The sequence below is a fragment of the Rhinatrema bivittatum genome, chromosome 8 (genome assembly GCF_901001135.1).
Source record: "Rhinatrema bivittatum chromosome 8, aRhiBiv1.1, whole genome shotgun sequence".
In the NCBI taxonomy this organism is placed as follows: domain Eukaryota; kingdom Metazoa; phylum Chordata; class Amphibia; order Gymnophiona; family Rhinatrematidae; genus Rhinatrema; species Rhinatrema bivittatum.
Window position 1 is genome coordinate 148,867,917 of NC_042622.1, and position 12,478 is coordinate 148,880,394.

At 47.6% G+C, this 12,478-nt stretch overlaps 1 protein-coding gene across 7 annotated transcripts in view; it reads left to right on the forward strand.

Moving 5' to 3' along the window:
- Positions 1 to 12,478, forward strand: part of DPF2 (double PHD fingers 2) — a 161,689-nt gene that overhangs the window by 1,283 nt on the left and 147,928 nt on the right. For all 7 annotated transcript variants that reach the window (XM_029614674.1, XM_029614675.1, XM_029614677.1 and 4 more), the window contains exon 2: positions 1,616 to 1,776. In XM_029614674.1, the coding sequence (XP_029470534.1) occupies positions 1,616 to 1,776 (161 nt within the window). The remainder of the gene's footprint in view (positions 1 to 1,615; positions 1,777 to 12,478) is intronic.

Below are 12,478 nucleotides of genomic sequence, written 5' to 3' on the forward strand. Positions count from 1 at the left end.
AGCCTCCTTTGGACTAAAGGGTATTCACTTTTTATTATAAAGCTCAAAGTCTGATGTTCAGTGGGGTAGCAGCACAAATAGAACTTTGTGTCTTGAGCCATACTCTGCTAAGCTAGTTTTAGTTTAGTTTATTGGCGTTTATATACTGATGTATCAGATGAACCTTCACACCGGTTCACAAAAATTACAATATATTCAGAAATACAATAATACATAAAATAGTAACAGCTAAAAACTACACAGAATAAAGAAATAAATTAGCTGTTAAATGAACCAAACAAAACTCATAAAACAAATCAAATTAAAAACATAATAAAAGCAATAAAATGAAGTAAGTGGTAAGACAGTATTAGAAATCAAATAAAAGATAATGGTAGCCTGTTAGAGTCAAGAGATATGAATAAACTCGCTGTTTTTCTACTCATTTGTAGCATCTCAGATTCTTGTTGGTATTCTGATCTATATTTTCATACTCTATAAATTCATATACTAAACTCATCCCAGATACATATATTTTAAATAAATATATATACCGCAAATTATAATTTCTAAGCGATTTACTATTGACATACACAAATTCTGTTGTACAGAAACAGTATATATCACACAATTAATAGATACATTTTTCATATTAATAAAAATACTCATTTTCTTAACTAATATCACTCTGACCATATCACCCTGATTTTCATAATGCCATAATTTCCACAGTGAAAGGATATTCATCTATACATTGTTTTGACCACAGTTTCTGTTAGAATTGCCATTATAGTGAATACAGATATTTTATTTAATTGTACTCTTTCTATCGCAGTTATCGTTATGAGAGACAGACTATCCAATTATGCACTACTCAGGGTCTGAAAAAAAGACATTTTTTAACATTTTCTACATTTAAGAAGTGTCAATTCTTTCTTTGAATTTTGTGGCGGAACATTCCATAGCTCAGGACCCTGAACATAGATAAGTCTTTCATGATGTAACATTTAATAAAATCAGATTCAAAGATCTCAAATTTCATGCCAGGTGATAAAGCTTTAAGGCCGCATTGAGGCTAGAAGGAACAAAACCATTTAACCCCTTAAAGACTAGCATTAACATTTTGAAGGAGATCTTCCATTTAATAGGGAGCCTATGTGTATATGTATGTATATGTGTAATATATATGTATATATCTAAAAAAAAACATGGTTGGGCAGCATGAGGAGAAAATAGGAGCGATAAATTTATGGAATTAAAACATTGATCTGCGATTACTCTTTAGGCTATGTAGCCATTTTCCACCTTTTTATAATAATGTGCACACAACCTTCTTGTTGAACAAAACGTAATAATTCGCAATCTTTGATGTTCACATTTTTCCCATTGCTTTCTCTTCTGGTTTCATTAATGTGTCTGGTCAGTTTTCTGACTTGGGTTTTACTTAGAAGATTCTAACAATTTTTCACTGAAAAGTGGGCACCTGTCATTATGGCCATGCGTTCTGCTACAAACTCTTCAGCTGCCCATCCTGGTGTGTCTGCAGTAACTGACTGACTGTAAAAGGCTTTGACCTGCAGTTTACATAAAAGGAAATGTGTGAATACATCTTTCCTCCATCTTTTTTGATCTCTAGGCTTGGGGAGCAATACTACAAGGATGCCATGGAACAGTGCCACAATTACAACGCACGTCTCTGTGCTGAGCGGAGCGTGCGCCTGCCCTTCCTGGATTCTCAGACTGGAGTTGCCCAGAGCAACTGCTACATCTGGATGGAGAAACGCCATCGGGGTCCAGGTAGAGGTTTCTTTCCTATCCCTGACCTGTCTTGGATATTTTCTCATGCACATGAAATCACTGTTCAAACAGGGATTGAATTTTGGGGGCTAGTAAAAAAACAAAATGAACTGGCCTACATGGAAAATGTTGTCTACGGTAGGTATTTTGGTATTTCCTACCCACTTGGATGACCAGTACATATGTGATTTGTGATGCTTTCTCTTTCACTAGTGGCCAGTGGATGAGCCTTTACCTTTTTGGCTCTTGGGATTCCTTCAGCTTTTCAGCCTCAGCTTTCCCTTGTAGTTGTTAGCACCAGCTCCATTTTTCATTCTCTTTACCCGGCCACAGTTTGACTTTCATGGATGAACCTTTATCTGAAGTCCATGTGGAAAGCTGTCCATTGGGGTTTGAGAGCCCCCATCTTTCCCCGATCCAAGTAAAAAATTAGGCCACTCTTATTTCCCAGTTTGGGAAGTAAGCTACCCCTTATGACTGGAGTGGGCTAGATATGTTTATTAGTGTTAGTGAGATAGCTGTGGGATTTATATAAGTGTGAGGCAATGCTGTGGCACTGAAGTGAGGCTATTGCCAAGTACTAAAGATTTTGAGCTAGAACATTTGTGGTGGAGTCGCCTTCTGAGTGTTGTCAATGTTTATATCATATGGTAAATATTTATTTCTGTATCTTACACACATTTATTACTCATGTCAATTATATACTCAGTGCAATATACAAAATTCCCTGTACGTACCCGGATCAGTCCAGACTGTGGGTTGAGCCTCCTGTCCAGCAGATGGAGACAGACCAAAACTGAAAGAGTATCCCATAGCAGGACAAGAGCGTACCCTGCAGCCCTTCAGTATTTGTCTGTCTCCAGCAGATGCGACAGCTCACCCTGCGGTTCCCTGATCTGTCATAGTTAGCCCTCTTTCGGCGGGTTTTCTCCTTCATTTCTTTATCCAAGATCATGTACAATGTAAGGTGGAAAGTACTTCAGAGTGGGAGACTCAGAGTGACCTCATAAGGTGCCCAAAGGCTACAGGCTTAAACAAGCTTTCAGTGGCAAGGGCCTTTTCTAGTCATTGGTCACTGTGAGGTATTTTTAAGAACGCTTCCGTGGCTGAAGCTGAACAGATATGCACTTGTGTAGTAAAGCTCTCAAGTCCAATTTTCACAATCAAGGGCACAATTGTTCGGCTAAGTGGGTAAATCCGATGCTGTACCGACACTAAGTGTTTCGGAGAGAAACTCCTTCCTCAGGGGGTCGGATGAGAAATTTGCCAGCCCGGTAGATGTGAAGAATCGCTCTTGACTGGCTGTGAATGTAACATCTCAAAATGGCTTTCTGCGATGCTGAAAAACAGTCTGTCACCTTGCCGTGAATATTTTATCAGCAGAGTGGGAGACTTTGAGTCTCCCACTCTGAAGTACTTTCCACCTCTCATAGTGATTATCATTATTTCCTGATTTTTTTGGATTCTAGAATTTGTGTTTATCCAAGATCAAGCAAGTACTTTATTGTCTCTTAGTTTAAAAAAAAAAAAAAAAAAGTACATAGAATTGTGTCTGCATTTTTTTTCTCTTCACAGGAGACAGCGCTGTCTCCTCACTTTTGCGGGGCCCAGGGGGGCTTGTCCCTTGCATTCAGTAGCCTGGGCCCTTTTCCTGGTGATCCTCAGGTGGGGTGAAACTGGTGGTCCAGTCACACCCCCCCCTACCTGGCTGCTTTGCTCCGGGATGTCTCTTCCCCGGCAGTACACCGAGGGATGTGCCATTCCTGTATTTAAAGCATTAAAAAAAAAAGGAAGGTGTACTTTTGATTTTGGGCATTTTTCTTTATTTATTGTCTGCAGTCAAGATTTTTTTTTCATGAGGAGCGAGCAGGGTTCGATCCACTGTCTCCGCTCCTCCCGGCAGCTTAGCCCAGCTGATTTCTTCCTGCTTGTGGCTTCTTCTCACAGAGAATACCGTGTTCACGCTGCTGCCTCGCGTGTGGCGAAACCTCTGTGCATCTTTCGCGTGAGGGACTTTGCTCCGGATGTCTGCTGGGTGGGGAAGGCCCCTCCCCGGCAGCTACTAAAACTCCAACCCGGGGTCACACATCCCAACGCATGGCGAGGCCGTTCCCGGGCTGTCAAACCGCTGGAATGGTGGCCATTTTGGGAGTTTTGGCAGCCCCCAATTCGGAGCTGCAGGAGAGTGATTTGAGCCCCGTGTGGCCCCAGGAGGTGGTCCTTGACCCCCCCTGCCCCCCCTCAAGTCCAGGCCATGTTTTTCCTCTGAGTTTGTGCTTCTAATGCACAAATCTTACCTGGCCAGCTTGCAGGAGGAGGACGACCCTCCCTCAGGTCCTCTTCCTGCCAAGATTCCGCGACTGCCCCCTTTGCTTGCCCCCGCGGCTCCGGATCCGCAGGGGTCTGTCAGGGTGCGGGTGGTGCTGGGGGCCCCTCCCCCCCCCCCCCTCTCCGGACCCTCTGGTGGCTCCGGTTCAGGATCTGGATGCGGATATGGCAGACAAGCCACCCCTCCTCTAGGAGGGGACGATCCCCGGGTCCTACGATTATTTCAAAGGGAAGAACTGTAGCCCCCTCATTCCCTTTGTTTTTCAGGAGTTGGGGATCGAGGGGCCCCTGGCGGATACGCTTACTACCAATCTGCCTGTGCATATGGACCTGGTCCTGGCGGGACTTAGGGCTCCCACCTGCACTTTTCCCTTCCATCCTATGCACAAGTTGCTGCTCCTCCGGGAATGGGAAGCTCCCGAAGCAGGGCTTTGCATAGGGAGAGCTATGGACAAGCTCCATCCTCTCCCTGAGGACTGCTTAGACATGCTGAAAATCCCCACAGTGGATTCTTCAGTTTCCGCGGTCACCAAGCACACCACCATTCCAGTGGTGGGAGCCACAGCCCTGAAGGATGTGCAGGATCGCAAGCTTGAATTCCATCTCAAGCGTATCTTTGAAGTTTTGGCACTGGGAGTTCGAGTGACGATCTGCAGCAGTCTCATGCAGCGGGCAAGCCTTAGGTGGGTCCAACAGTTACTCGGTACCCAGGACCTTCTGCCTGCAGAGGCGGAGCAGGCTGAGAGGTTGGAAGGCGCCTTAGCGTATGGGGCGGATGCTCTGTACGACCTCCTCCGCATCTAGGCAAAGACGATGGTTTCGGCGGTCTCAGCCAGACGTCTCCTCTGGCTATGCATGTGATCGGCGGATCCGTCTTCCAAGTCTAGGTTGGGCAACCTGCCTTTTAAGGGTAAGTTGCGCTTCGGCGAGGACCTGGAGCAGCTTATTAACTCCTTGGGGAGAATAAGGTTCATAAGCTGCTTGAGGACCATCCGAAACAGACGAGAGCCTTTGTTCCCTCTTGTTCCCGCTTCAGGGGCCAGCGTAGATTTAAAGCTCGGGCACACAGAGCCTCTACTAGAGGTTACCCCTTCAGATCCCAGTCTTGGTCTCAGTCCTTTCGAGGCCGCCGGTCCTTCCGAGATGGAGCTCCTCAGTGCCCCGAGCCCAAGCCGGCTTCCCAATGAGATTCAGCCGGCCCATTCCTCCATTCCCAGCCTCGGTGGTCGTCTCTTCCTGTTTTACGAGGAATGGGCCAGAATTACGTCAGACCAGTGGGTCCTTGAGATAATAAGAGATGGTTACGCTTTAGAATTTGCTCGCGATCTGCTGGATCTGTACGTCATTTCTCCTTGCGGACCTGTGAAACGGGCTGCCATGGATCAAACCCTCACCAGGCTCCAGGGCCTGGGAGCCGTTGTCCCAGTCCCGGCGGAGGAAATTGGCGCAGGCCAGTATTCCATCTACTTCGTAGTTCCGAAAAAGGACAGTTCCGGCCAATCTTGGACCTCAAAAGAGTCAACTGGGCCCTCAAGGTGCCACATTTTCGGATGGAGATCCTGAGGACGGTCATAGCGGCGGTTCACTCCGGCGAGTTTCTGGCTTCTCTCCACTTGACGGAGGCCTAATTACACATCCCGATTCGTCACGAGCATCAGAAGTACCTTCGCTTCCACATTCTGGACCAGCATTTTCAGTTCCGGGTGTTGCCCTTCGTCCTAGCCACTGCGCCGCTACGTTCACCAAGGTCATGGCAGTGGTGGCGGCCACTCTCCGATGGGAAGGAGTCCTGGTCCATCCTTACCTGGACGACTGGCTCGTGCGGGCCAAGTCTGAGGTCCTCTGACAGGCAGTCGACAGAGTCCTGGCTCTCCTTACCTCTCTCGGCTGGATAGTCAATCTTCCCAAAAGCAACCTCCAGCCGTCCCAGGTGTTGGAATTTCTGGGGGCGTGCTTCGATACCCGGGTCGGCAAGGTGTTCCTGCCATATGTTCGGGCAAACAATCTTATGGATCAACTGCACAACCTGCTCTCACTCCCATTTCCTACGGCGTAGGATTATCTCCAGGTTCTGGGGACCATGGCTTCCACCATTGACCTGGTTCCCTGGGCTTTTGCGCATATGCGACCATTACAGAGAGCTTTGCGATCCCGCTGGCAGCCAGTGTCGGAACAGTTTCAAACGATCCTCCTGCTTTCGGACTCTACCATCGCCGACGTACAGTGGTGGCTATCACTGCCGCACCTTCTGAGGGAGATGCCCCTTCAGACTCCGCAGTGGGTTATAGTTACGACGGATGCCAGTCTTTCCGGCTGGGGAGCAGTCTGCCAGTCACGGACCACGCAGGGATACTGGTCTCCAGTCCAATCTCGCTAGCACATCAATTGCCTGGAGGCCTGGGAGGTCCATTTGGCCCTCCGAGAATTTCTCCCTTTGCTACGCGGCAAGGCGGTACGAGTTCTTTCCGACAACTCCACCACGGTAGCTTATATAAATCGACAGGGGGACACCCGGAGTCGCCTGGTAGCCCTGGAAGCCAGCCGGCTCCTTGCCTGGGCAGAGTGTCACCTGGAGTGCCTCGCAGCCTCCCACATAGCGGGCAAGGAGAATGTGCAAGCCGATTTCCTGAGCCACCAGCGTCTCGATCTGGGCGAGTTTGAGCTCTTGGACAGAGCGATGTATCTGATCATCAACAGGTGGTTTTCCCCTCACCTGGACCTCATGGCAACCTTGAGCAATGCCAAAGCAAACAGGTTCTTCAGCCGCTAGAGGGAGCACTGTTCGGCGGGAGTGGATGCTCTGGCTCTTGCCTGGCCCCATGACATACTCCTGTACGTGTTTTCTTCTTGGCCTCTCGTGGGCAAAGTTCTCAGAAGAATCAAACTTCACAAGGGGCCGGTCATCCTGGTGGCCCCTGAATGGCCCCGCAGACCGTGGTTTGCGGATCTGGTAAACCTGGCGATGGACGGGCCCCTTCGTCTCGGCCATCTCCCGCGCCTGCTACGGCAGAGACCCGTATTTTTCGTCCAGGCAGATCGCTTTTGTCTAACGGCCTGGCTTTTGAACGGAGACATCTGAGACAGAAAGGATATAAGGAGGAAGTTATCTCTACCCTCCTTCGGGCTCGTAAGCCATCTACATTTTTGGCTTATATACTCTTTTGGAAGGTATTTGAGGATGTATGTGCTGAATCGGGTGTTTCGGCATGCTCAGCCCCGGTCTCGGTGGTTCTTTCCTTCCTTCAGAAAGTCCTCTCCAAGGGTCTTTCCTTCAGCTCGTTGCGTGTCCAAGTGTCCGCTCTCGGCTCTCTTAGGACGAGTGGAAGGACACGCGGTAGCGTCTCATCCAGACGTTCGTTTCTGAGAGGTGCCAAGCATTTGAGGCCGCCCATCCCGTCCACCTGTCCGTCCTGGAGTCTCAATTTGGTCCTTCGGGCCCTCTGTGGGGCTCTGTTCAAATCTCTCCGTCGGGCTATTGTCAAGGATCTTACACTTAAGGCAGTTTTTCTGGTGTCTGTTTGTTCTGCTCGATGGGTGTCGGAGATCCAAGCGTTGTCCTGTTGGGAGCCCTTCCTGTGGTTTTCTGACTCGGGGGGGGGGGGTGTCTTTCTCAAAACTGTTCCTTCCTTCTTGTCGAAGGTGGTTTCTTCTTTTCATATCAACCTGTCTGTGGAGCTTCCCGTGTTCTCTCCGGATGACATCACGAGTCCAGTTGGGGGCGATTTTCGCCGGCTTGATGTGAAACACGTGTTACTGCGCTACCTCCAGGTCACCAATGAGTTTCGGATCTCCGATCATCTTTTTGTTCTCTGGAGTGGTCCGAATAGGGGCAAACGGTTTCTAAGACTAAGTTTATGATTACAATTACATGAATACTGAAGCAAGGCCGTGGAGGCATGCATCAGAATATGTATGAAACTTACCTCATCCTATTAAAACATTTTTTCAATTAAAAAAGAGTAAAAATTTACAAAAAATTGTTTACAAAAAATTATTGATCACATTATAGGGTGGGATTTTTTTGGGATAAATTTGTTGTCATTTTTGTCTTACCTGAAGCAGAGATTTTTTTTTGCAAGATTATGTTAACAATGCAAGACATCCGTTTGCAAAGTTTATAACTAGAACTAGCACTACGGATTGCACTTCGGGCTGGCGACGGCTCCATGGGTTTTCACCATGGTGGTGGTGGCAGCAAGCCTTCGGCGGGAAGGGATGTTGGTGCATCCCTACCTGGACGACTGGCTCATACGAGTGAAATTGGAAGAGCTTTGCAAGGTAGCGGTACAGTCGGTTTTGCGTCGACTGCATTCCCTAGGCTGGGTCATCAATTATGCCAAGAGCCAGCTGGTTCCGTCCCAGGTGTTGGAATTCCTAGGAGCATGTTTCGACACTGTGGGTAAGGTTTCACTGCCTCTGGTGAGGATGGAGCGGCTAATGTCTCAGGTGTGGCGCCTGTTGGCTCTTCCCTTACCCGAGGTGTGGGACTATTTGTAGGTTCTTGGTTTTATGACATCTACCCTGGAGTTGGTTCCTTGGGCCTTTGCTCATATGAGACATTTGCAGAGAGCACTGCTTTCTCATTGGGACCCCAAGTCAGAAGAGAACCAGCCAGGACCAGTCTGGATTGATGGTTTATCCTGAATCATTTGCTTCGAGGCATGGACCTGGAAAATCCTCAATGGATAATCGTGACGACAGATGCCATTCTGACCGGTTGGGAGGTGGTCTGTCAGTCACGATCAGCGCAGGGCCTTTGGACACTTCTGCAGACCAAGCGGTCCATCAATCGCTTGGAGACCAGGGCAGTTCGCTTAGCGCTGCGGCAATTTCTTCCACTTGTCTGCCACCGGGAGGTACAGATCCTATCCGACAATGCGACCGCCATGGCTTACATAAACCAGCAAGGGGGTACGAAGAGTCGACAGTAGCCTCCGAAGCGGACATGTTATTGGCCTGGGCAGAACACAGTCTGACCCGCATAGTGGCATTTCACATCGCTGGAGTCGACAACTTTCAGGCAGACTTTCTCAGCCGCCAGCGGTTAGATCCCAGAGAATGGGAGCTGTCCAAGGAGGCGATGCGGCTCGTTACGAGCCGGTGGGGGACCCCCCAGCTAGACTTAATGGCGACCCGATTGAACGCAAAAGCGATTAGTTTCTTCAGTCGCAGAAGGGAGTACGGATCAGAAGGGGTGGATGCCCTAGTTCTTCCATGGCCTCCCGACATTCTCCTTTACGTGTTTCCTCCTTGGCCGTTGGTGGGAAAGGTTTTAAGGCGAATAGAATTCCACCGGGGCCGGTTGTTCTGGTGGCCCCGGAGTGGCCGAGAAAGCCGTGGTTCGCAGATCTGATCAACCTGGCGGTGGACGGTCCCTTGCGACTCGGCCATCTGCCGAACTTCCTCCGGCAGGGCCCAGTATTTTTCAATCAGGCTGATCGCTTCTGTCTAGCGGTTAAGAAGCAGTTAAGAAGGAAGGGCTACTCGGAGGCGGTTATTACCACTCTTCTCTGCGCTCAAAAAACTTCTACATCTCTCACCTACTTTCGGGATTGGAAGGTGTTTGATTCTTGGTGCTATAGGTTGAGGGTGTCCCCGTGGCAGGCCGCTATTGGTCACATTCTTGCGTGCAGGTAGTGGCCTTGGGCTGTTTTCGAGGTCCGGTTGATGATGCTTCCATTGCTGCTCACCCGGATGTGGCCAAGATTATTGAAGGGGGCTAAACACTTAAAGCCACCTGTGCGCGTGATCTGTCCGTCTTGGAGTTTACATTTGGTTCTCCGTGGTCTTTGCGGTTCTCCTTTTGAGCCTTTGAAGTGGGCTACGCTGAAGGATTTAACGCTTAAGACTGTGTTCCTCGTGGCTATCTGTTGAGCTAGACGGGTTTCGGAGCTTCAAGCGTTGTCCTGTAGAGAGCCGTTCCTGCGCATATCTGACTCTGGAGTTTCACTTCGGACAGTGCCTTCCTTCCTGCCAAAAGTAGTCTCGGCTTTTCAAATCTACCAGTCAGTTGAGTTACCGGCGTTTTCAGATGAGGATAGGAATTCTCCTCAGGATCTGAAGAGATTGGATGTCTGCAGGGTCCTCTTGCGGTATCTGCAGATAACTAATCCTTTTCGATTGTCTGATCATCTCTTTGTCTTGTGGAGTGGTCCTAAGAAAGGGACTAAAGCTTCTAAGACTACTATTGCCCACTGGTTGAAAGACGCTATTGCTTCAACTTACATATGTCACGGGCGCCCAGTACCGGATGGTCTTAAAGCGCATTCTCTTAGGTCCCAAGCAGCATCTTGGGCAGAAAGCCACTGTGTCTCGCCCCAGGAGATTTGCCGTGCGGCAACTTGGAAATCTTTGCACACATTTGCTAAGCATTACCGTTTGGATGTCCGGGATCCAAAGGTGGATTCTTTTGGCAGCAGTGTGCTTCGCGCGGGTAAGGAAAGCTCCTTAAAAAACTTCACCTTGGGGAAATAGTCGCCACTGTCCGGGCATACAGATTCTTATAATAGTGTAGTATAATATTCGTGTTATGGTATTTTAGAAATAAGTCCACACCTCATGCAAACTTTTAACCCTTTCAACTGCTTATTAGTTTTTTCTAACTAATTTCCTCATTCTGTCATAGTCTTCCTTTGTAAAGTTGTATGCTACTGGAATAATTTTACTTAATGTCCTCCCTCCAGTGGTTATGCCAAATTTTATTACATTATGATCGCTATTGATAAGCAACCCCACCACAGTAACCCCTTGCACCAGGTCATATGTTCCACTGAGGGCTGCCTTGCTTGATAGTTCTAGGACCAGCTTCCCCATCAAATAGTAATTTATGGCATCTCTAACATGTCCCAATGAGAGACTGACCCAGTCAATACAAGGGTAATTGAAATCTCCCATTGTTATTTCGTTGCCAAATGTATTTTCTTTTTTAATTTCAGCTAGCATTTCAGTCTATTTCTTCATTTTGGCCAAGTGGCTGGTATATGCATCTACTGCTAATCATTTACTCATTGCACATGGAATTTCTGTCCCTAAGAATTCCACACAGCATTTTGTTTCCTGCAGGATTTGTATCATGTTTTATTTTATTCTATATTTTTCATATAGTGTCATCCCTCCATTAATTTGATCTGCCCTATTATGTCAATATAAATTATACTCTAGTATCTGTGTCCCTTTGGTTATTCTTTTTCCACCTCGTCTCTGAGATGTTTGATGTTTATATCCTCATATAATGTCATACATTCTAACTTGCCAGTCTTACTCTTCAGACTTTCAGCATTTGCATACAGACATTTTAAAGTATGTTTATTTGTACTTTCATTTCTCTTTGCATTCACAACCTGCTTGCTAGCACATGATATAGGCAGTTTAGAGTCATTCACATCTGGTTGTTCTTTGTCTACGTTTATCTGGTCTACTTCAGCCTTAAAACACACCCTGTCTACTGGGATATTCTAACTTTCCTCTTTTGCAAGTTTCTTTGGAAATATATTCCTCAGAACCATGCACTTCTGAGCAACTTTTGGCTTTCCCCCGTGGTCTAATTTAAAATTGCTCTATCTCCTTTTTAAATGTTAGCACCAGTAGCCTTGTTCCACTATGGTTAAGGTGGAGGCTATCCCATTCAAATAGGCTCTCCCTTCCCCAGAATGTTCCCTAGTTCCTAGCAAATCTAAAACCTTCCCTGCACCATCGTCTCATACATGCGCTGAGACTTTGAAGCTCAGCCTGCCTCTGGGGTCCTGCGCATGGAATGGGGAGCATTTCTGAAAATGCAACCCTGGAGGGTCTGGATTTCTTTTTCCTACCTAAGCACCTTAATTTAGAGTCCGAACCTCCCCCCTTCACCTTTCTATGTCATTAATACCCACAACAGGCTGCTTCTCCCCAGCACTCTCAAATCTTATCTGGGTGGAGCTGGAGATCCACTACCTTTGCACCAGGCAGGCAAGTTACCAAGCGATCCTTATACCCACCAGCCACACAGCTATCTACATTCGAAACGATCAAATCACCCATTACGACGGCTATCCTAACCCTTCTCTCCTGGGCATGTGGCTCTGGAGATACATCCCCAGTCTATGAGGATAAAGCAGCACCTGGAAGGCAGGTCCTAGCTACAGGATCACTTCTTGCCACACTAAGGTGATAGTCTCCTTTCAGGTGGCCTTTCTTCCCCAGAGCTGCGCGAGAGCTACTTGACTGGAGTTGGGACCACTCTTCTATGTCCCTGTATACCTCTGTCTGCCTTAGCTCTTCCAGGCCTGCCGCTTGATGCAAAACTGGATAGCCCCAACTTCCTGCTGGGCTTTGTCTGCATCGTAATTTTATTGAGTTGCTAAAGTTTTAAATAGATGATTAAGGAATAGGTATG